This window comes from Chrysemys picta, chromosome 12, assembly GCF_011386835.1.
Source record: "Chrysemys picta bellii isolate R12L10 chromosome 12, ASM1138683v2, whole genome shotgun sequence".
Taxonomy (NCBI): Eukaryota; Metazoa; Chordata; order Testudines; family Emydidae; genus Chrysemys; species Chrysemys picta.
In genome coordinates, this window is record NC_088802.1 from 40,097,429 (window position 1) to 40,122,906 (window position 25,478).

The window sequence follows — 25,478 nt, forward strand, 5'->3', positions numbered from 1 at the left end:
GTGATGGGGGCCCAGGGCAGGGAGTTGAGGTGCAGGAGGTGTGTAGGGTATGGCGGGGGCTCAGGGCAGGGAATTGGGGTGTGGGGTGCAGGAGGGGTGAGGGGTGCAGCAGGGAGTTGGGGTGTGGGATGTGGCAGGGGCTCCGGACAGGGGGTTAGGGTGCAGGAGGGGGTGCGGGGTGTGATGGGGGCTCAGGGCAGGGAATTGGGGTGCAGGGTGCGGCGGGGGTTGGGGTGCAGGGTGTGGCAGGGGGCTCAGGACAGGGAGTTGGGGTGCGGGAGGGTGTGGGCTCTGGCCTGGCGCCACTTACCTAGAGCAACTCCAGGGTGGCAGCACCTCACTGAAGAGAGAGGCTCAGGACTAGGGCAGAAGGGCAGGGGAAGGGCAGCCTGCCCTGGCCCTAGTGAAGAGGGACACTAGGATCTGCTGGAAGCCGGCAGCCTGCAGAGCTGAGCGGATTCAACCTGTGCTGCAGGCTCCAGGGCAGTGAGGAGGCAGCAAGTGGGTGCCGGGAGACACTCCGGGGGGGGGGGGGGGTTGGCAGGTGCCCCAAACATTGGGGAGCAGCGCACGGGGAGCTTAACAGGCACAGAAAATAACTCGGGGGGACGGGGGTGAGGGGAGTTTGGCGGCGACAGGAAGTAATGGGGGGGGAGGGGCGTGGGGAGCTCCACGGGCCGCAGGGAAGAGCTATGCGGGCCGCGTGTTTGAGACCCCTGTTTTAAACCTACCCCCTTCCCGTTAGCATTCACTATGTTAGGCATTCGTTCAGACTTCTTGGTGAAGACCGAAACAAAGAAGTTATTAAGCATCTCTGCCATTTCCAAGTTTCCTGTTACTGTTTCTCCCTCCTCACTGAGCAGTGGGCTAACCTGTCTTTGGTCTTCCTCTTGCTTCTAATGTATTGATAAAAAGTCGTCTTGTTTCCCTTTATTCCCGTAGCTAGTTTGAGCTCATTTTGTGCCTTTGCCTGTCTAATCTTGCCCTTACATTCCTGTGTTATTTGCCTATATTCATCCTTTGTAATTTGTCCTAGCTTCCATTTTTTTATATGACTCCTTTTTATTTTTTAGATCATGCAAGATCTCGTGGCTAAGCCAAGGTGGTCTTTTGCTATCTTTCTTTCTTTCCTACCCAACGGAGTAGCTTGCTTTTGGGCCCTTAATAGTGTCCCTTTGAAAAACTGCCAACTCTCCTGAGTTGTTTTTCCCCTCAGTCTTGATTCCCATGGGACCTTACCTATCAGCTCTCTGAGCTTACCAAAATCCACCTTCCTGAAATCCATTGTCTCTATTTTGCTGTACTCCCTTCTACCCTTCCTTAGAATTGTGAACTCTATGATTTCATGATCACTTTCACCCAAGCTACCTCACACTTTAAAATTCTCAACAAATTCCTCCCTATTTGTTAAAATCAAATCTAGAACAGCTTCCTCCTTAGTAGCTTTTTCAACCTTCTGAAATAAAAAGTTGTCTGCAATGCAGTCCAAGAACTTATTGGATAGTCTGTGCCCCGCTGTGTTATTTTCTCAACATATATCTGGATAGTTGAAGTCCCCCATCACCAGTAGATCTTGGGCTTTGGATGATTTTGTTAGTTTTAAAAAAAAAGCCATATCCACCTCTTCCACCTGGTTTGGTGGCCTGTAGTAGACCCCTAGGATGACATCGCCCTTGTTTTTTACCCCTTTTAGCCTAATCCAGAGACTCTCAACACTTCCGTCTCCTGTGTCCATCTCCACCTCAGTCCAAATGTGTACATTTTTAATATACAAGGCAACACCTCCTCCCTTTTTCCCCTGTCTATCCTTCCTGATCAAGCTGTACCCATCCATACCAACATTCCAATCATGTGTATTATCCCACCAAGGTTCGGTGATGCCAACAATTTCATCGTTGTATTTATTTATTAGCACTTCCAGTTCTTCCTGCTTGTTACCCATACTTCTCACATTTGTATATAGGCATCTAAGATACTGATTTGATCTTGCCTCCCAGTTTTGCCCTTTGACAGGAAGGATGGAAGAGAATACCACCTGCGCTCCAAACTCCTTCACCCGTACTCCCAGAGCCCCGTAGTCACTCTTGATCCGCTCAGAGTCACACCTCGCAGTATCATTTATGCCCACGTGGATGAGTAGCATGGGGTAGTAGTCAGAGGGCTGGATAATCCTCGACAATGCCTCCGTAACGTCTCGGATACGGGCCTCTGGCAGGTAGCATACCTCTCGAGATGAATTGTCAGGGTGACAGATGAGCGCCTCAGTCCCCCTCAAAAGAGAGTCTCCGACCACCACTACCTTACGTTTCCTATTCTCAGTGGTGGCAACAGGCCTCCCAGCCTTAGGGGTACGAGGTTTCTCCTCCTCTGCTGTAGGGGGTGATTCCTTCTCTCCTGTATCAAGAAGAGCATAACGGTTACCTATTACCACGGCTGGAGGGTTTGGAGCAGAGGTGGAGCACTGCCTACTGCCAGAAGTAACCAGCTGCCAGTGTCCACCCTGAGCCATCTCCTCCTCCACCAGTGGTGTGTCAGCAGTCCTGTGTACTGGGACAGCTACCTCAGCTGTCTCCACATGGAGACTGTCCAGGAATTGCTCGTGGATTCAGATGGTCCTCAACCTAGCCACCTCCTCCTGTAGCTCTCCCACCTGCTGCCTGAGAGATTCCACCAACAGGCACCTTTCACATTGGATTGTCCTCCCAGCCTGGGTATCAATAAGTGGGAATTGCAAGTCACAGTCCCTGCAAAACCACACCAGGATCTGGGTAGAAGCATCCATGCTCAGGCGCTCTGTCTGTCTACAGGCGCAGGCAGAGGAGACAGAAGCAGTGCTGGCACAGGTGTTGCGGGTCTTCCTAACCATCGTAGGCCTCCCTCTGTCAAACTCGCCTGTCTGCAGCCCCCTGGTCGCTCTGCCTCTGGCTTTTAAAGCCTGCTTGCCTAGGTCAGTCCTACCCCCTCATGAGTCACACTGGGGAAGGCTAATCAAAGGCAATCAAGGGAACAGGGTCAGGCACTCAGTCCCAACTGCCACAGCAACTGAAACTGAAGTCACCTGAATTCAGAATCAAAATTAAAATTCAAACAGTTGAGCAAACTCACTCACAACAGCTAGTACACTCATACTCACCTGGTAGCCTGTTCAGCAGCGGGATCTCTTGCTCTCCCTCTCAAACTCTCCTGTCTGCAGCCCCCTGTCCGCTCCGCTCATGGGATTTAGAAGTGTACTGTAAACTTCTCTTCCTGATTACATCATAGGACTTGTCTACACAGCGACACTCAGCAAAGTTCAGACAAATCAGCTAAAATTGTGAAGTTAGCGTGCATAAATATTTTGGAAATGTGAAATACACTACATTTTGCTAGTCCCCAAGGTCTCAGTATAGGGCAGGGGTTCCCAAACTTGGTTCACGGTTTGTTCAGGGTAAGCCCTTGGCTGGCCCTGAGATGCTTTGTTTACCTGAGTGTCCACAGTTACGGCTGCTTGCAGCTCCCAGTGGCCACGGTTCGCTATTCCTGGCCAATGGAAGCTGCGGGAAGCCCCTTCATCATATTCATGCACCAAGGCATGGATCCCTACTCTTTAGCCATTCTATCACATTGCAGCTAAAATAGTCTTTCTCTGCTAGCTCTTGAATATTTGCTTTTATGTGGGAGGGCTTGTCTATACAATTTGCCACACACTAACTCCATGTGGATGCTACTGACTCACATTAGCAGTTCATTAATGTGCTTTCATCTAGTCCTGTTCGAAACAAGTCTAGATCAAAGCGTATTGACAAGCTGCTCATATGTATCATCTGGGTCCACAAGGACAGTTAGTTTGCGGCAAGTTAGTGCAAGATAGATTCATGTTCCAGCTTGCTGCAAACTGAATGTTCATGTAGACAGGCCCCAGTGTCTCTTCATCCTACAGTAGCAGCTATTTTTGTCAACCCAAGAAAACCAAAGAAGTGGCATCATCACAAGGAGTGCTCCTGTGGGATGGGATGTTCCATGTCCATGATACCATTCTCAAAATGCCATTGTAGGATCTTTACTTGGCTAAAAGAAACCCACTTAAAAGCAAAATAAGAAAAGAATCTTAAATAATAAATTTAAATTGTGTTCCCTTGTTTAAAATATAAAACAACACACACACACCCCTGCATTTTGGCTTATAGAAGCATAGAATATCAGGGTTAGAAGGGACCTCAGGAGGTTATCTAGTCCAACCCCCTGCTTAAAGCAGGACTAATCCCCAAACAGATTTTTGCCCCAGATCCCTAAATGGCCCCCTTAAACCCAGGGTTGTGAATTCAATCCTTAACAGGCCAATGCTCAAATCGCTGAGCTATCTTTCATGGATGGAATAATGTCCGTCCTTGAAATGAGCCATTACTATTGGAAATATAATTTAGGATCTGAAATACTGATTTAGATTTTTATACCAGTTTAGAATGGTATTAATTTAGCTTTTTTTTTTTTTTTTTTTTTTTTTTTTTTACCACTTTCCATTGAGGTAGTAACACACAAAGGTAGGCTTGGAAGTTCAGAGTTATACCGGATAAAATTGTCTGTAAAAATAAAGCGTTACAAAACCTACGACGATTTTGAATGTTTATATGAATTTAAGAGTGGAGCATTATGCTGGGGTGGGAACCCTGTTAAACTAGATAGCTGAGGCAGTGCATATAGATCCATGTTCTTCATGACCTGGAGCAATAATATGTCTAAGGCTGTCAGAGGTAAGCATGATGCTGACCTGAATTTGGTTATCTTTCTTTCTGATACAAATACATAAATTTAAAAAAAGGATTGTTTAATGGTTAATGCGTTGAGCTGGAATTAGAAGATCTGTTTTGAGGCTTCCATGCAGCCAGATACTTCAAATATGCGAGTAGTTCCTTGAAATCAGTTGCACTTCTTTTTTCAAGTATGTTACTGAATTGAAGTCTCAGTACCAGTCTCTGTCACAGATGTCTTCTCTGACTTTGGGCAAGTCATTTACTTGGTCTGTCTCAGTTTCCCGTTTGTCAAATGGGGACAGTAGTTCCCTACCTCACACAGGTGCTGTGAGGACAAATTAGTTAATGTTTGTGAACTGCACTACATCTCTCTCCCTGTGGTTGAGTCATTATGTGCTTCTTCGGACTCAGATTAATGGAGATTCTACCTTATGTATTTTGTATTGATTTTTCCAAACAGAAAGTTCCATTGAAAAGGTAGTTTTTCACACAACCTCTTTTTTCAGTGGCAAAAAATGTTTCATTCAGAATTTTTTCATCTACTTCTTAGGATTAGGAAGTTTAAGTTTAGTTGATTTTGGATAGATCATGTAAACAAATGCAAAGCATGCATGATACAATCCACATGAATATTCTGTGGAATGAAGTACAGTTAATTTAAATGACAAACTTTCCTTGACTGTGCTTAATAACAGTGTTATAAATGAAAACACAATGACCATTGCGTAATGTTAACTAAAAGCTCCTATGATCCATGTTTGGCTAGAAGAGTGGTCACCAACCAGTAGCTCGTGATTGACTGGTCGGTCCTGGAGCCTCCGACAGTTGATTGCGATCTCCGGCCGGTAAAAGTCTGGCAGTGCAGCGGGGCTAAGGCAGGCTCGCTGCCTGGCCTGGCCCCTCATCGCTCCCGGAAGCGGCCATCACACCTCTGAAGCCCCTGGGCAGGGGAGGGGGCAGGGATCTCCGTGCGCTGCTCCTTCCTGCAAGCACTACCCCTGGAACTCCCATCGGCCGGGAATGGGAAACTGCGGCCAGTGGGAGCTGCGGTGGCAGTGCCTGCAGAGAGGGGCAGTGTGCGGAGCCACGTCTTCTGCCCCCCCTCTCCACAGGGGGCACAGGGGTGTGATGACTGCTTCCGGGAGTAGTGTGGGGCTGGGGCAGGAAGGGAGCCTGCTTTAGTCCCGCTGTGCCGCCACCTGAGGTAAGCGTTGCCCGGTGGGAGCCCGCACCCCAACACCCAGCCCTGAGCCCCCTCCTAGGGCCATCATCTCGTACCCCCTCCTGCACCCCAACCCCCTACCCCAGCCCTGAGCCCCCTCACTGAGCCAGCACCCCGTACCCCCTCCTGCACCCCAGTCCAGAACCCTGTCCTGCCCCCAAACTTCCTCCCGGAGCCTGCACCCCTCAATCTCCTGACCCAGGCTTAGCCCAGAGCTCCCTCCCACACTCCGAACCCCTCGGCCCCAGCCCAGAGCCCGCACTCCCTCCCGCATCCCAACCCCCTGCCCAGTGAAAGTGAGTGAGGGTGAGCGACGGAGGCAGGGGGGATGGAATGAGCGTGGTGGGGCCTAGTTTTGAGTGGCTGTGGTGGGGTGATATAATAAACCATTAAAAAGTACTATTTTTGAGCTTTCATATGTCTATGGTCAGAATCTTAAAAAATTCCAGTTTTGTAAGTTACTGTCTTTTGGTAGGAGTTTGCAAGAAGACATTCTCTTTATATGGCATTGGAATTTTGGTTTGGAATTTTTCTTAACAATTCTATTGGAATACTACTTGTTGGAACTTTAGAGAATAGTGTTTTCGGACACTACTTACTTCCAAGAGGTGTACTTTGTAGCATTAATATTATGTATATTGTTTGTCTCGATAGATGTGACTGACCTCATTCATAAGCTTTCCCAACACTTATTTTTAATAGGGAGAAAGAACAAGAAATTCAAGAAGAGGAACATTTGATGGAAGAAAAGAAAAAGAAAAAGCAGGAAGAAAAGAAAAAGAAGGAAGGTGCTCAGAAAAAGGTTTGTCTACATTGTTGCATTTTAGAGATGCAGTTACTTTAACACTTATATGGCCCTTGGCCTTTACTCATAGGAATTAATTCCAGCTAGTTTGAATGAGAAGTCACATTGACTGTGTAAGAGTTGCAAGATCAGTTCTCAAGTTTTTCATGTCCTGGTACCTCCACTCCCTCCCCCCACCTCCAGCCATTTTAATACTTTTTTTTCCTCATGTGTACGAAGTTGCTAAATATATGGATTTCATTCAATATCCATTTAAGTGGTCAGCTGAAAATTATGGTCATATATATGTTATCAATTAATCGATTAAATCTAACTCATGTAGCATCCTGCAAATAGCACTGATGGTTTTTATGTCTTGAGAAATTTAGAAAATAACATGAGTTTGGTTTTTATTAGCCTATTTTAGGCTGCCCATACCCTTTCACTAAGAAGCACACGTTCAGGAGGAACCCTGATGGGAGGAAATACTTGGGCAACATGAGAGTATCTTGGATAATGAGGCAAGATATTAGGAAAACTTATTAAAACTTTGCTAGAATGACCATATATAAATTGCATTTAAACTATGAATAATTGATAAACATTAAAAAAATTAAATTGAAACGGATAGCTCCGAATTGCAGCAGTATATGACATAAGCACTTATTCAAACATATTTAATGATCTGTTTAGTACAAACTCAATAATAGAATAACAAATATGGAAAGTTCTTGTAAAAATGCAATATAGTTTAAATGAAAGGGGGGGAAAGATTAACTATTTGATACATAGATGAACAATATATTTCAGTACTTAGGTAACGGCTACTGCAGTGGCATTCAAAAATAAAATCCTGTTAAACCTCATGTATATAGTTATTTAACTTTGTGTGAGTAGTGCCTATTCAGAAGTCATGCCACTAATACTCATACCAGAAACCATTCCATCATGTGTATTATAATTCATTATTAATTTGGTATTTACAATCAGTAGAATTTGTGTTTATCTATTAATTACATACAAACTACTATATTAAACAGTATTTAGGTTGCAAAAGCAAGGTCTTGAAAGCTAGTAAATGTTTAGGTCACACATGCAACCTTAATTCTACTTTGTTGTGCCCATGCATTGTGATAGGCTTTAATTACATGATCACAAAATGTTTTTTCTGAAGGAACCCTGCCTCTTTCAGTGCATACGCTGAAAGATGCTCAAGGAATGAAGTAACTGGTAAATATTTTTATCCATCTAACTCAATTAGCGTCCCTTGCCTTAATTTTAGCATACAGCATCCAAAGTTTGCAGTGAGTGCAGAACTGTTCATTTCCTCATGGTGTCTTCTATGAGACTCATCATAGTATCTAAACTTTACAAATATGAATGAATTTCAAGATAAGTTTTATCCCCTTTTTACTGATGAGGAAGCTAAGACAAAGACTTGTGTGAGGCCATACAGTTGAATCAGTGAGCTAGGAGTCAGAGGGTCCTGAGTTCTAAGCCTGTGCTCATTCCTTCTGACCACACTACTGTATTGCAAGAGGTACTAAGCATCCACAGTTCTAATGACTTCATTTGCAATTGTGAGTGCTCAATATTGCTGCATTTCCAGCCCCAAGGTGAGTATCAAGTTGAGCATCTAGAAAATGAGGTATTGCACAATGATGACGTTTTGGTTAGTGACTTACTCAGCATTATATATGACTGTGTCATAGGGATTGAGCTGATTTTTCTCCTGTGTGCAATCACCTCCCTTAATTACAAGACCATTCTTTCTCTCTGTGCAATCCCCTACCTCATTCCCTTCCAACTTCTAGAGCAAATGAGGCAGGAATCCTACAAACAGCCTTACTTATTACGCAACACTGAATCTTTTGGTGAGCACTGTCCATCCTGCGCACTGAAAGAAACAGGACTCGTGTGGAAAAAATAGTATGTTATGTAATTAAAAACTGTATCTCAATGCATATGCAAAAGGGAGGAGGGTTACGGTTGTCTGGGCAACCTACATTCTGTCATTTCCTAAATTGAGTGTTTGACTTTGCAATCTAAATAAGGTTCTTTTAACAGGTTGTTTAATAAAATTGCCAAGCATTTTAAAAAGAAAAAGATAAAAATTATATGCTACTATAACATCCCCACCATGCATCACTGGCAGTGTTTGAACCCTGAATCTTCAGCACAGCTTCAGGTACAGGATTATTTCCTTTAGCTAGTAGAAGGAGATTGCTGTTGTGTTATCCTGGTGACTCATTCCTTCCCCTGAGTTCACAGGTGTTTGGGGGAAACTCAGCCTGTTTCTCTTCCCTTCTTCTCCCAGATATGGGGAGTTCCTTCCCCATATAAAGCAGGGGGAAAGAGCCTGGAGCTGTAGGTGCAGGTGTCCTGCAGAGGAGACCATCCTGTGCCTCTCTGTCTCTCTGAGAGGCTGTCTGCTCCCAGGATTCTGAGTGAAGTGAAGCTGCTGCTTTTTGACTTTGGCGTGAGCCTAGCTTTAAATTAGAATGTTCATATTCATTTACTATTTTGGAATGCTGCTAACATTTTTCCTGAGGAATGCAAGCAGTGGAAGGAAAATGGAGATTTTGAAAAGTTTTTATATCTGACAAAGCTGAATTGAATGTAATGGGACAAAGAAAAGGCATTTATCTGGCCTCGTGGCTTTCTCTTTGCTAAATATTGAACACCTGCTGGAAACAACAGGAGTGTTGCAACCTTTTCTGAAAAGTTCTATGAATCTTTTATAATGGGAAGTGTTAATCATCCTAAATATAGGGATTGCTAATAGCTCCCTTTATAATATTATTACATATCCACAATGGGTAGTGTAGCATAGTTTTTTGGCATGTGTTCTAGATAGACTCATACTATAATAAATAGCAAAAATATGGGATATGTTGATAATTCCAGAGCAGTGCCAATAAATCCTCATTACCCCTATACACCATTAGTGGTATTGTCATGTATTTTTACATAAGAAAAACAATGGTACTTTTTTTATCCTCCACTTGCAAAGCCAGAATACTTAATTCCCAAGAGTCCAACTTCACAGACATCTAGAAGAAAGAGAAATTTATATTAGAAACCTTTAAAATAGCCTTCCTGTCGATCATATAGCATTTTTAAGCTCTAAGGTTTCATAATATCTTATGGAAACATGTGCACTATCTTATTGGAAAGAGGGATACCTAGCTCCCTATTGTATCTATCTCTCATTCTTGGACTTCGGATCATTAAATTGGGCTGTAAATAGTCATTCTTCTGGGACTGAGTACAGCCAGTCATTGGCTTCAAGTGAGGGGGGAAAAAACTTTTTTCAGCACTTCTGTTTTATTTTTAAAAGTGGCAGGTTGAAGGGTCTCCTGAGGTTTGGAATGTTGGAAGTAGTCCTGATTAGATGGATCAGTGAGCACAATACAGATAAAAAGGCAGTCAAGGGCGTACAAGGTAAATTGCACCGATCTCTTGGTTCTTCAGTTTATTAGTTGGATAGCATACTACATACTAATTAGATTTATAATTGCTATAAATGCAGATGTGCGTACAAACATTCCCGCACACTATGCTGCCCACTATAATAGTTCAGAAACTTTTCAGAATGGGTCAAAACTGCCTTGAAAAAGCTACTTTCTTGTGCTGTGCACTTCATCTCTGAAAATGGGACTTCCAGACTTTCGATTTGCTTCGGCCCAAACAAATATTTAGATAAGTCAACTTCACACGTTATATATCTTGTTAACAAAAAACAAACAAACAAAAAATCCAGACTTTCATTTTTCTCAAATCCTATATTGCAGCGGAGCCCTTGCATTTGGTTTTGAATTATTTTCATGCTACAACAATGTAAAGATTTTCTGCTCTGAGTTTTATAGACATTGCCATTACTAATTATAGGGATATTTTGGAGAGTTATCTGTAGTCTCTTATAATTTATTAAATTTGAAGTAAATATCAACTGGGATACAGCTTTGATGTTAACCTCCATAACAAAGTTAATGATGCTAACTTCAGGTCACTAAGAGCATAGCTAAATAGGGTTAAATTTAAAGTAGAAAGAAAGTTGTCTCACAGTACTGTAGTCCTAGTAAGATATCACCAGATTTCTCCTGAAGCAGGAACTCAGTGTTCAATGAATTTCTCTCCGAGAGGAAATTTTAAAGGGTCAAGGGTACAGTCCTATATCGTTGATATCACTGCAGTAAAAAGTGTCTAATACTGACCAGTATTTCTGACTTTTTTTTTTTCTTTCAGGCTGCTGAACAAAAAACCAAAGGTAAACTAATACTTATTCTCTTTTTATGAAATATTTGATATGTTTGAGTTTGTTTAGAATGCATTTCTGATTTTACCATAAAATATGTAGTCTTATTACTTACAAGGACATTTTCTAGTGTATTTTCCACAGACTCGTGGGGGTTGTCTTCGGTATAATACTTCCTGTGGATGTATTTGCTATTTTTTTAAACTATAAAAAGGCATCTAGCCTATGGTTTAGATGTATGACTTGTTCACTATCAACTACAAAATCACAACATATGTTGCTCTGTTTAGTACTTAGGGAGCCTAATGTGGAGGCAAATGTGATTTTTTTTTTTTTTTCTTCAAATTTTTAGTGGTCATCTAATGAAAATGGATTAGGATAATTTTAAACTGTTTATCATGCATTAAGACTTTCTGAAACTATGTCTCTTGGTTGACTTAACTAGGAAAATCATTTCTTATCTCCTTAATTACTTTGAATAGATTTAAAATTAATATTTTCCCTTTAAAGATACACCTCTACCCCGATATAACGCGACCCGATATAACACTAATTTGGATATAACGCAGTAAAGCAGCACTCTGGGGGGGCGGGGCTGCACGCTCCGGCGGATCAAAGCAAGTTCAATATAACGCGGTTTCACCTATAACGCGGTAAGATTTTTTAGCTCCCGAGGACAGCGTTCTATCGGGGTAGAGGTGTATAATTTTTACATCATTCATCAGTTTTTAATCTTGTGCTTGGTGCAAGAGCTCTCAAGATTTAAGACTATTGGGCAGAGGCAATGGGACTTGTGTAATGAGCTACCTTCCTGCAAATGCTTAACAGCCAGGACTCCTACCTCTGCTCACCTTGAAACCTTCCAGTTAGAGCATTCTTGAGCATAATCAGTGAAGAAATTTCACATGGGAGGTGCACTTCTTCGTTTTGGCTATTCAATCCACCTACTGAATTGAAGACTTCAGATATTCTTTTCCACATGCAGCCATCCTTGCCTTCTGCTCAGGTCCTGTTCTTATGTGATTTGGGAGACCTTGTGGCTCTTGTGTTACCACTGGTTCAGAAGCACTAATATGGCACCTTCTTCTGGAGTTGTTGGAGAAATATCTGTTTGACCCAGGTTTTCTGTTGTGCATAGAACATTTCAGCACCCTATTTGCCTTGGCACTCCTCACAGTTTGTTACCTCAAGACTTTGATTCTCTGCACTTCAGAATTACTTGAACTCCAGACTCTATTGGCTTCAAGTACTTCTTGTTTCAGTATATCCTGTACTCCTGTGACCCTTTGAGAAGAAGGAAGACCACACCGAATCTTCAAATAATGCCTATGTAACAAAATGGTATTGTGTATTTGGAGGTCTGGCCAAGTCACCCCTTATCTCTAAGACTCCCTCAAATACCACAAGGCTGTCTTTCATTCTTCCCCCTTGCTCCATGCCATGAACGGTTTAGTGCACTTTGCACTGAGATTTTTGCCTACACCCGGGGAGTTCTCCTTAGCACAAGCACTGGCCCTGACACTAATACCCCTAGCACCTCTTGGTTTAGAAGTTTTTTGTGCAGCCCCTGGATCTAGTGTGTGCAAGTGGCTTGCATGCTCCCAGACAGGAGTCCTTCCACACAATGGTGTGTCTCCCATGTCTGGGAGTATGCAAGCTGTTTGCACACACTAGCATGACCAGGGACTGCTGCCAGTGAGCCTGGTGCCTGCCCCAGTGGGCAGGGCTGAGGGTGGTACAGCCACACCAGAGGAGCTGCTGGTGTGGGTGCTGACTCCTGGGATCAGTGGCCCAGCATGCTGCTTCTTTCGTCGCTGTGGTTCCTGGTAGAGTCCTGTGGTAGACTGAGAATCCTTGCTCAGTAAGTATCTTTAGAGGTGGAGAAATTAATCGCGTTATAATTCTGTTTCCTTCAAGATGCCTTTCTGGACTCTCACTGTTTGTGGCCTGTATGTGTCAAAAACCTTGTAGCACAAGCCTCGGGAGTGAAAATCCTGCAAGGTTTCTTCAGAAAAGCAAAATAATAAGGAAAGTGACTTCCAGTATAATAATAATAGGTGTTCACAAAGCTCTACAGTAGGCCAGAATTTTGTCCCGATGAAGTTAGAGAATAGTCACGAGTGGGTACAGTACCTCCATAAACAAATACTGTGAAGGGAATATAATGGGGTTCTGTCATTGTAAGTGGAATACACAGTGGACCAAGTTTGTTTTCCAAGAGTAAAGCACTTGATTCAGGGTGGATTGATTTAAATCAATGCAATTTGATTAAATCACCAATTTTAATGCTGATTTGAATCGGTAAGCAAGAATTGTTTAATTGTTTTTTGGATTTGTACTTTTCAGTTATTTTCTGAACAACGGTTGATTCTTATTAGTTAATAAAACATGTTGATTTGCAACGAAACATATCCTTACCCTAAATCCAGGGCTTCTTTTTGCTAATCAGCGTACACTAAGTCTATATACATTTATTTAAGACCTTATATAGTATATCTTGCAGGTATTCAGATTCTTAATTTTGACATTTTTAATATTAGAAAATGATGATGAATGATACATTTCTTAAATTGATTAATTTGTTTCTTGTGATGCAAGTCTGTTTAGATGGAAATTCAAACATGCACAAATAGCATTTTAATTTTATTAAATAAAGCTACCTTATAAGTCTGGGTACTCATGATTCCCCCCCCCCCAAACATGTTTTGTACATAGTACTAACTGATATATTAAAGGCAGTATTGTCTGTAATTAATGCAATTACTGATAGTTTTTAGTCACCATGTCTTTCAAGATTTTAGAACTAGTCTGTCTCACCCTTTCATATCTAGTTTTCAGTCATAAATTGGAGGCAGAAAACAAGCCATCATGCTTTTTGAGCTCCCAATCAATTTTTTATCTTTTACTGAACTAGTCATCGAACTGAACTAGCTGAATAAACTGAAATAAAGAAAATATTCTGTCTGCACATGCAGAAGAGGCTGATGCTATCAAAAGCTGGTTTAGCACATCAACAAATTTTGGTTCCAGGTGTTTAGCTAGTGACTTCCACCAGTTCAGTGGTTTGACTTCCTTTAAAATTTGACAGCAAACGTACTGCTTAATCTTGTTTTTTAGTATTAAATTAAAATGATGAATAGATTATATTTTTTTGGCTTTTAAAATAGATTGTCAGTTTAAAAGTTTAAAATTAAATAGGTTGCTTTTTTAAAAATAGCCCTGCATTTAATTTAAATAAAATTTGATATTTTTAATTATTGATTTCCCCCCTGCTAGATCTGTGATTTTTGGACATTCTGATAGTGTGGGGCATCCAGAATGTAGGCACTAGTATGGGTGGGTAAATGAGAAAGGAGCTATCGGAAGACAGGTTTGGGTGGACCAAAAAGCGTGGTATGATCTGTAGGAGATGATGAAGGTAGAAAAGTAGGCAGTTATGGTTTTGCATTTGCCTTGAATGTGAAGAGACACTTGTATTTCAGCCAATGAGGTAATCTGGATAGGGGAGACACAGTTGTAGAATAAAGTGGGTCTTTGAAACAGTGTTCTGGATGGAAATAGAAAGGGTACGGACCCCAGAAAAGTAGGACAAATTAGAAGAAAAATTCAGTGTAAAAGATTATTTTATCTTGGTTCTTATGGTAGCATTCTTTCCTCTATTCTTTCCCTTTAAATTCATTCATCAAACAGTTGTGTATTATATGTTTAAAAGCCACTGTCTGAGATGTCATATATTGAGAAAAAAGAAAATATTAACACAGTTGAACCTTGAATTACTTAGCTTTGTAAACACACAAAACTGAATGTCAGTATCAAAAAGATTATTGTAGCTGATAACTATTTCTGTGTTCTCCCCACGCTACATCCTACTAGATGTGTTGCACCTTCTACTTCAGTGGCAGTTAACAACACTAACACTACCTACATCTTTTGGCATCTTCAGGGACTTTTTCCATCTTGCTAAGACTCCTTTTACTTACAAACGTCTTATTAGCAGCAGCTGTTTAATTTTCTCTGACTTAAATGACAGGAGTAAACCAAGAAAGGATAAGACGTTCAAATTGCTGTTGTGATTACATAGGCAAAGTTGTTCTATACCATTTCTTCCTATTCAATTGCTTGTTCTGATGGGAACAGAAGAGTGCTTTGAATATTTAGGCACCTTCTTGCCCTACCAAAGTAGCAGTTGATCAGATGCAGTTCACCCCAGAAAGGTGAAGGAAGTTTCTCCCACCGAAACTAGGCGGAGGAGACTGAATCCATGATATAGGGTCAAGAAACACCACAGAACTGACCAAGGCGGCAAGTGACTTACTTTTCTAGTCTGTTAGTTTGCCATTAGCAAATCAAGAACTCAAGAAAATGTCTTAGAAGGCATCCATATGATACAGAAAGTCTCCTTCACAGAACAGTCCAGAACATGGTTTGACTCTTGAAAGTTGTTAGTGTAGTAGTCTAGATAACACACTAGAATTAAAAAGTTAATGTTTCAAAAGCTTTGCCTGCTAAGACCCTCCTTAGGTAGAGACATGGCAGACAGTAAGGTGTTACTGCGGTCCTTGAGAAACTTTAGAGACTCCCTTTAGGCATTACTCTTCAGAGGGTAAACTACCTGCTGTCAAACTGAGGATGTATCTAGTGTGGTCTGATAGGGGGGTCTGTCCTGGGTCCGGTACTAGTCAATATTTTCACTAATGACGTGGGTAATGGAGTGGGGAGTGTGCTTATAAAATTTGTGAATGATATGAAACTGGGAGTGCTGGCTGGCATTTTGGAGGACAAGATTGGAATTCAAAATGACCATGACAAATTGGAGAACTGGTCTGAAATCAAAGATGAAATTCAGTGATGGCAAAGGCAAAGTACTACACTTAGGAAGGAAAAATCAAATGCACAAAAATGAGGGGCGGGGGAGCACTGGCTAGGCAGTAGTACTGCTGAAAAAAGATCTGAGGAGTTATAGCGAATCACAACTTGAATATGATCAACAATGTTATGCAGTTGCAAAAAGGGCTAATATTCTGGGGCATATTAACAGAAGTGTCATATGTAAGACATGAAAGGTAATTGTCGTGAGGCCTCAGCTGGAGTACTGTGTCCAGTTATGGGCACCACGTTTTAGGAAAGACATGGTCAAATTGGAGTGCAGAGGAGAGTAACAAAAATAAGAAGTTTAGAAAATGACCTATGAGGCAAGATTAAAACATGGCATGTTTCTTTTGGAGAAAAGAAGATTGAAGGGAGACCTGATAAGTCTTCAAATATGTTAGAGGACTGTGATCAATTATTTCTCCATGTCCACTGAATGTAGGACAAGAAGTAATGGGCTTAATCTGCAGCAAGGGAGGTTTAGGCTAGATATAGGAAATCCTTTCTAACTATAAGAATAGTTAGTACTGGAATAGATTACCAAGGGATGTAGTGTAGTCCCCTTCATTGGAGATTTTTAAGAACAGGTTAGACAAACACCTTTCGGGGTGGTCTAGATATACTTGGTCCTGCCTCAGAATAGGGGGCTTGTGATCGGTGTCGATCCACCTACCCGCTAGGGGCCGGTGGGGAGCTACGACGTCACTGGCCGGCCTGGGTCACGCCTCTGCCATTGGGGAATTAGCGGTGGGAAGGATGCCAGCCAGTGTCAATAGCGCGCCCCTCAGGCAGGGGAGCGCCAGCAAAGGTCCCGGTGTGGGTCGGCCAGGGAGGGGAATGCAGGCCCACCCTACACCACTGCGTTCCAGCCCAGGACCCTGACAGTGGCAGGACTAGGGTCCCGCCACTGGGTCAGCGGGGTCCTTCCGCTATATAGATTCACCACGGTGCAGCTCTGTCCCTGGGCTACTTCCTACCCGATTGCTCATCCGAATCCCTCTGGTCCCGCCAGTGCGTCGGGGTAGTCCGCTGTTGGCAGCTCCAGCTCCCCCTCGGGCTCAGGCCCCTCCAGCTCCTCCCGGTCCTTGGCTGCTGGCAGCTCCAGCTCCCCCTCTGGCTCCTCCAGTCCCTCTGGGTACTCGGCAGCGGGCAGTCCTGGCAGCCCCAGTCCTTCCTCCAGGTGAGGTTTCCACTGGTCCAGGGCCTCCCCTGGCGTGGCAGCAGGATCTGAAGGGAGCAGCCCGCGGTCTGCATCTGTCTCCCTCCCTGGTGCTGCCCTCACTGAGATAAGGGCCCCGCCCTTTATTCTTCCTGTTCCATCCCTCCCCTTCTGGGGAGTGGAGCGAGCTTGGCCTGGCCCCACCCATTCAGGCTGAGACAGCGGCCCTTTATCCTCAGGCTCGGAGGGCAGCCCGCCCACCTCCCAGTTGATACCAATATGGGCGGGGGGGGAGCTCCCTACAGGGCCAGACTAGGTGTCTTCTCAAGATGCCTTCCATCCCTACATTTCTATGATTCTTTTCTTTTTAAAAAATGTCTCTAGTATTTGTGGCTCTTGAGAAATGCTTGCACTCAGTATTTTAATCTCTCCCTTAATTGAAGGCAAGTCACTTCAGGGAGGTCACTACAGAAACAGGCTTCTCTGCTGAGGATACCATACCATACCATACTTGTTTTCAAGTGATTTTTTTTTTAAACTAGAGAATGTTAACTTGAGCATCCTAGATTACTTCAGCTGCCATGGCCAAGAGCCTCTTCTGTGAACTGTCTTTGTGATTAAGCCAAGTCCCAAACCAAGTGCTAGTTTTAGGAAAGCTCTGATGTGCATCTGTGCAACAGTAATACTAGAATTTTGCAATAGGTAGAGGACCTGTAGGCAATTAACTATTATACAAATTAATATTATGCAGATTAGCACCATTTTTATGGAAGAATGCCTTGCACGGTATCCAATGGTTTCTAAAAGCACTGACATCCTGACAGTCTTGAAAAACAATCAGTTATATTTTCTTTCAACTTTAAATGTTTTTGGTGAATAAACATCAAAACTAGTCCATTGAAATGGTCCGCCATCGTTGTAGTATGTCATTAACCTTCCAGGCAAGCGAGAGTGGAAAAAGTACATTACCTAGTAGCTGTAATTGCAGGCAGAGTAGCAAATATCCTTAGTAATATGAGAGTCTCGGTTTCCCTTCAGCCACAGTCTCAGTGGCGATATTTGATATAGCCTCTTCCTTTGCCTGTATCTCTGCCATTCCTGGTATTCAATAGTGATGCGTTTCTAAGCGTGGAAAGTAAGGGTTAATGGAGTGTTCAGGTTGTGTAGCTTTAATTGCTGAACTCTGTAGGCAGCAAACCAAAGTCACAGGCAAATTCATTGTAGTTTCTAATATCACATATCTGCATGAGGAAAGTATATCTACCAGTAGGGTATTTATAATGGAATCTGCTGATGGTGGTGTTGCTAGACAGTATGGGACTCTGAGAATCCTAGAGTAACGTAACTTCCCATTTGCTTTGCTTTTGCAAACCATTTGTCATTCAATCTCATTTTGATGCCAATCTTGGAATATGTTTTAGCATTTCAGTATGGCTTTTGGTCACAAGTTAGTCAATTGAAATGTATCATAGTCCAGTGTCAACACTTGTCATGGAAAACTGCTACAAGAATGTTGAGTGAAGTGATACACTCTGTGTTGTGTGAAGCATATTTATATCTCCTGGCGTATTGCATCATACTGTGTCAGCCAAAACCTGTCGATAAAGATGGTGGGAAATGACAGACTCTGTGGCTGCCACTTAGCTGGATGAATGAGTGAGTCTCCATGTGTCAGGCAAACTGTATGCAGGAGTTTCTCATCCATTTTCTTCTCCCAACACACAGGCAGGCTTCACCAGTTGTTCTCGTCTCACTGGAAGATGGGGTTTCTCTTGAAGCATTATGTTTCTTCCAGGTATCAGCAGAGCTCCAGAATGACAGACCAGGGAAGATAAAGGAAACTTACTCCAAGAAGAAGTCAGGAAAGAAGGGCCAGATAATGCCTCTCCCCTGCAATATTAGGCATTCCGTGCATTTTCCCTATCCAGTCCTTCTACCTTTACTCGTGGGGGAATCCTGTGCCAAAAATTAAAAATTCTGCGCATAGTATTTTAAAATTCCGCAAAATTCGGCATATTTTATTTGTCAAAATAACACAATATAATTACGCCAGTTTCAATTATTTTGATAATTTGTTTCAAAATACCTGTCAGCAACTGTGTCTGTAACAATGCAGACAAAAAAGATTCAGGAAATGTTTGTTGACAAATAGATTCCTTACTAGATATATTAATACAGAACTCTGAGTAATAATTCATTTAAACTACAATTCAGAAACATATTTCCTGCAACCCTCAGAAGCAGAGCAAAGGCTTGTGGGAGTCAGGATAATGGAGGAGCTGAAGGAGAGGGAAGTAATTGCTGGGTAGCAGCCTGTGTGTGAACTTGGAGGGTTGTTGGGTATGGGTGGAAGTATGGAACGGAGGGTTATTGGGGGGCAGGGAGGGATTGTTAGGGAAGCTCCACCGTGCAAAGCCTGACTGATCCCTAGCCTCTCATTCAGGAACATCTTCCTCTGTGCCCATGTATCCTTGCTCCCCCACTCAGCCACCCCTCCTCCCCCCCATGTATCCCTGCATCCCCCTCCCCTCAGGGGCCCTGCACCCCCACTCAGTCACCCCCATCCCCATGTGTCCCTGCACGCCCACTCCCATTCAGTCCCCACCCCAGTCTGTCCCCCCCACTAGCATTTCTGAACCCCAATCTGTGAACCTCCTGCAGCTCCATGTGCCCCACGCTGTCTGGTGTATGTCTTCCCCCGCTCCCCCCGCCCAATACCTCATTCCTCCTGACCCAGTCCCATGGGCAGGGTACTGTGAGGAAAGCAGCCTCTTTCTATTCCCTATCTGCAGCTGGGGCTCCTCCTGCCCGGGAGCAACTGCTCTCTGCTCTGGCATCACAGCGGCCCCGGTGGGCAAAAGGAGTAACTGCAGCAACTTTCTGGCAGAATGTATTTTCTGCAGGGGGAAAAAAATTCTGCTTGGCACATGAATTCTGTGCAGTGGCACAGAATTCTCCCAGGAGTATACCTTTCAGGCCTGGGCAGGGGTGATAGAGTGGCTCTGAACTGGCCCTGGCCCTGCAGTACTTCAACAGCTCCTGTAGAATCTGGGAATCAACCTGACAGCTTCTTAAAAAAAACCCAGACTTCCAAGAGTGGGGCCTTTAGAAGGACCAAGACTGGGACGGGCTGACGAGACAACTTGTGATTTGAACTGTTTTACATATTATCCCAGCAGAATTATTTCTTACATCTGAGTAACCCAGAGTCCTGAGATGTGTATACTTGCTGATATGTGATGGGGAAACTTTGACAAAGTATTTTGACTGCTCGACTTTATATATATGAACTGTATTCCTCTGTCCTAATTTCTGATATGGGAAAAACTTTTATATGAAAACAGGATCTTTGGTTTAGTGCTCTGTTTCTGTTGCTTATTCTCCACTTCAAATCATCTATAACATATTAAATAGTTACTGTGGAAATAAATCATTCAAGAAGATTGACTTCAGGTGAGGAATAAGCAGCAGGAGTTAAGCTTTTAAAGATCCTTATTACATGCAAAAATTGCTTGTACTAAAAAAGAATTAGACCAAATTGTCTCTAAGTGGAATGTTTTCCAATTTTCCATGAGGTATCAGCTGCTTTGTCTCACTATTGGCCTTTTGCACTGTGTCAAAAGGTTTTACAGTTCTGCGGCACACTAATGAATCTTTCACATCATAATTCAATGCCAACTGTCTTCTATTGTCATTGTAACTAATTAGGTTTCTTTTTCACATTGTAATTTAATGCCTATTGATTTGTGGTAATAGTGGAACACAATGCCTGCAGCTTTCTTGTATGTGAAGGTACTGTTGTGATAGCTATTTCTTTTTTAATTGCTTGAAAATGTCAAGTTTAATATCAGTTTCCTAAGTGGCTTTGACACTGTTGTCTCATCTAGACTTTTGTTTGTTTTTGTGTTTCTTTTTCAAATTTAGAGATGTATTTCTCCACTGATTTCTTGATTCTGCCCCTTGCTTTCCTATTTAGATGTCCTGTACTACTGTGATAGAAAAATGAGAAATTAGTGTCCACTTCTTCCATAAAAGTATTGCTGCCAGTCCTTTGCTTGCTATAAGTTTGACCCACCCCCCAATACACCCATGCTCTTTCTGCAATAATTAGTTATATAGCTAAAATTCATGCATTCTCAATCCTTCAAATATACATATACAGTTTTTTACATGAGAATTATGGATTCCAAGACCCTCCTATGTGTTCTTCAGCCAGTTTCTGTATTTTTTTTTTATTTTTTATTGAATGGGATGGTGATGTTAGTACTCCCACTCCCATCACAGCAATTGAAAGAGAGTTAGTGAGATTTAGGAAGAAAAGTCTGAAATGTGTACTGATATGGTAGATCATTTTTCCTGCCATCATACTAGAGAAGCACTGCTTCAATCTTGAATAAACATCCCCTCCAAGCCCTTCTCCCCCCCCCCCCCAAAAAAAAAACAACAACAAAAGAACCCCAAACCCCACTAGATGTAACAGGTATGCTTAGGAAGAGGAGAGCAAGAAACCAAACCAGAGAGTTTATACTTACTGGTTTTTGTAACTCTTGTAAAATGCTCAGATACTACAGTGATGAGTGCTGTATAACTAGGTAGATTTTATGTTGAAAAGAGAGCAATGTTCCTTCAATGTGCAACAGTTGTTTCCTTTAGCTTCCATGGTATGTGATTCCAGAGATCCAGAGGAGTTGAGAGGTGTAGAAGTGTCTTACTGTTTTCTGCATCCTGACAATTCAAATATAAGTATAGGTTTCCATACTGAGCTGGTGTAGTGTCTGACTTCACCTATAAGGGTCTGATTATAAAAGTCAGGAACTGAGATGGCAGTTGCTCGGTAGAGGATAATGGGTTAGGAACCAGGAATTGGAGATTTTGTATGAATTTTATGCAGATATTTTCAAAGTAGCCTAAGGAGTTAGGCATCCAAATCCCATTGACATTCAATAAGAGTTGGATGCGTTAGTCCTTTAGGTTACTCTGAAAATCCCAGCTTAAGGGTTTGTGCCATATCTGAGTGAGTCTAGACAAAGCAATTGTGCAAGAGTTGTATATACTTTTAAGTCAGGTAGCGGCTTGAAAGAAAACTACTAAAATAAAGTGTAGGGACCAAGCTGATATTTTTTTTGGGGGGGGGGGTGTTGAGGAGCAATGTGAGAACAGATTACAAGAAGTGTGTGTTAGTGTATTTACTACTGTAGTGATGGAAGCTTTCTCCTCCATGGGGATCATGTTCCTTGCTCAAAATGGAAAACAGTACGTTTGTGGACTTCATACTGAACAGCTGCCTTCTTAACGATATGAACAAGTGAACTAGAAAAAGTTCCTGTCCAAGTTTTGAGTAACACTTCCGAACTGAAAATGTAATGATAGAGAATTTAAGTACTAGTGACAAAGCATAATCAGATTTGTGATGGGAACTAAAGTGAAGCAAAAAAGTAAATTTGTTCTGCTACCAGATATTTTGGCACTATGCAGGAAGCAATCAATGGGAAGAAAGTGAGAAAACAGGAGGCAAGGAAAACATTCAGAGGTTAAACTATAAACGTGTTTTTACTGTAACAATACATATACTTTAAAATTTATGTAATGTGAAGAAAGGAAGACTACAAGTCAAGAAAGAGGAATAGGATAGAAAACATCCTGTAAAGTGGACTGGAAAATCAGACTGTTTAGTCTTCAAATACAGTTTTAAAACTAGTAGAAGTTCAGAATGAATATAAAATTGTACAAATAGTTGAGAAAGAGGGTTTCAAAGAAACTAGAGGTCATTGAATGAGATGAGGCCTCTTAAGAAATAATGCTAATTTAATGATAGAAGAGAGATTACCTGACCAGCATAGAAAAAGGGGGTTTGTGTGGGGTGAGGGGGAGGGCAGAGAATATAACGGTTTTTATTTGGTTCTGTATTGGTATTTAACTAGAGTTTTACACCAGTTTAACTTTTAGACCCAGACCCTGTGATTTCTGCGCCTCTGTGTTTCTCAAATGCAATTGAAGTCTCTCTTTCTTTAGGGAACTCAGAGTTCAGGTCTTTATAGGGAGGCAGGCGTCAGCCTGTGCTCACACTCTCTGAAGTGCCTTACTTTCCGAGGGTCTGCCTTGTTCTCCAGTACTCTGTTCTGCTGTGCTCTTGGACTCTCCTCTAGCCTTCCTGGTTTACTTGTCGGTCTCCATGCTTTCACTAGGGCTTCTTTCAGGAAGCAGCAGCACACTTTCTGGAGTTGCAGAGACGAGAGAGAGAGAGAAAAAAAAAAGCAAATACAGTAAAGTACTGTGTTAAATGTAAACAACTAAAAAGAAAAGGGAAAGTTTTAAAAAAAAAAAATTTACCTGGTAAGGAAACTGTGTTTTTCATTTAAATTAAGATGGTTATAAGCAGTATTTTTCTTCTGTAAAAGTTCTGTAAAGTTTCAAAACTGTTTTAAGTTCAGTTGTAAACTTTTGAAACAACAACCATAATGTTTTGTTCAGAGTTATGAACAACCTCCATTCCCAAGGTGTTTGTAACTTTGAGGTTCTACTGTAATTGTAGTTACCTCATATACTGTGACTGAGAGAAAAAGGCAATGTGCCAAAAAACAGTACAAAGATAGTGCTATAGACAATAAAATTGAGTGAATTGGGTAGAGTAGATGTTGCATTTTGATGTGCAGAAATGTTAAAGGTTACTGAAGCCAGTGACAAATATGAAAGAAACTGATAAAATGGCCCTTGGATATGAGTCATGTTACTGCAGGGGAAACTGTATTCTGCTTTAACAGTGCGGTGACTTTAATAACTTTCACTTTACTTCCTGTCTGTGAACTTTGTTGTTAGCAGTCAGTTGCTGTAGCAATGAGACATGTTTCCATCACTCTTCTGGAGGGAGGGGAAAGAAAAGGAAATTGTTATATGGCCAGACTCTGGGTATAGAAGAAGTGTGCAATTGATACCTCTCAGTGTATTTGAGGCCTTGTTTTTATACTGTTTTATATTTGGGTATTGGTGTTTTTGAAGGGAAGGTAACTGTTCTAAGTAAATGTAGGATGGAATAATCTGACCAAGGAGCTTTACTTATATAGTCAATTAAAAGGTTAGGTTATCCAGGATCACTTATTCCATTTTAGAATCCTATAATGATATATTAAGTTTCTTTTATTCTGAACAAAACAAAGCTATTCAGTTAATTCTCTAATACAGTGCAAAATCCACTGCATTGTTTCATAGTGTATAGTGTAATGCATAGTTAGCTCCATCAGATATTTTGTGTGTGCAGTTGTTCGCTGTAAAATGTGCCCAATTTCTGCATACCTTAGTGACCATTTTCTGCTGCCGCCTCAGGAAAGAGAGATTAATAAGCAGAAAAAAGGACTCCTGTGGGTGAGTGTATGTAGTGTGTTGTCAATTAAACGTCACATAGGGGCCTCAAGTGCAGCTAAATGTTTTCATTTATGACTTGAAGCACAAAACTCCTCCAGAATAAACAAACATACTTTCTAACCAGAGGAAGTGCTTTGAAAGATATGTGGCTTCTTCTGAAGTTACTGGTCCAGTGTTAGAAAGTGCTCCATTCACAATTTACACTCATATTTCAATTAAAAAAGGATTCAGCTCTCTAAATCTTCGGAAGAGATGAGAAACATAGACATTTCTCAGTTACAGAAGAGCTCTGTGTTGCTCGAAAGCTTCTTTCTTTGACCAACAGAAGTCGGTGCAATAAAAGATTACCTCACCCTCCTTGTCTCTCTCATATTTTCTGAGGCATCCAGCCACTAAGGTTTATTATAGTAAGCTGAATATTTAATAAATATTTCATTGGCCACTACTGCAGAGTTGTGTGACTAAAAAAGGTTTTAAGAGCTGATAGAGTATTTCCCACCTCTGATAAGAAATGAGGGTTGCTTCCTGTTTAACTGGAGTAAAGTGCTGCAAAATTGGATGATGTGGTGAGCATGTATACTTTTATCACATACTGTGTGTACTTCCACATTATTGGATTTTTTTTTATGAATTTTTTTTTAGAATATGGCTAGTGAACTACACAGCTTGCTAGAATTTACTATAATTGTATAAATTTATTATTTTATATGTACTTGATGAATAGGTTCTTCTGATAAAGATTTTTTTAAATTAAAGCATTCTTCTGTAACATTCAAGTGTTCTGCACTCTGGTAAGTAGCAGCCATTAGATTATTATAATCTTAATTAGTAACTATGGGGAGGCTTTTAGGAGAGGAAATGTAGATATGTGTAGACTATAAACACTGAGGCTGACCCACCCTTATGGCACCGAGGGAACCATTGCTCTAATAATACACAGCTATTCTCTGCAAATAATAGGTGATTGATTTGCTCTTCTCCCTGCACTTCTCTCCATTGTCTATCCCAGCTGAAGCCCCACAGGCTTTATCTAGACTAGGATTTAAAAATATGGTACTGTCTAACATATTCTAACACATAGTAAACATGGTGTTATA

General features: G+C 41.8%; 1 protein-coding gene across 23 annotated transcripts in view; it reads left to right on the forward strand.

The window, feature by feature from the left end:
• Positions 1 to 25,478, forward strand: part of TNRC6C (trinucleotide repeat containing adaptor 6C) — a 380,854-nt gene that overhangs the window by 196,575 nt on the left and 158,801 nt on the right. For 22 of the 23 annotated variants that reach the window (XM_065562714.1, XM_042841169.2, XM_042841170.2 and 19 more), the window contains 2 exons: positions 6,655 to 6,754; positions 10,985 to 11,006. The exons of the other annotated variant lie outside the window; for it this stretch is intronic. In XM_065562714.1, the coding sequence (XP_065418786.1) occupies positions 6,692 to 6,754; positions 10,985 to 11,006 (85 nt within the window). In that variant the 5' untranslated portion in view covers positions 6,655 to 6,691. The remainder of the gene's footprint in view (positions 1 to 6,654; positions 6,755 to 10,984; positions 11,007 to 25,478) is intronic. 23 annotated transcript variants of the gene reach the window in all.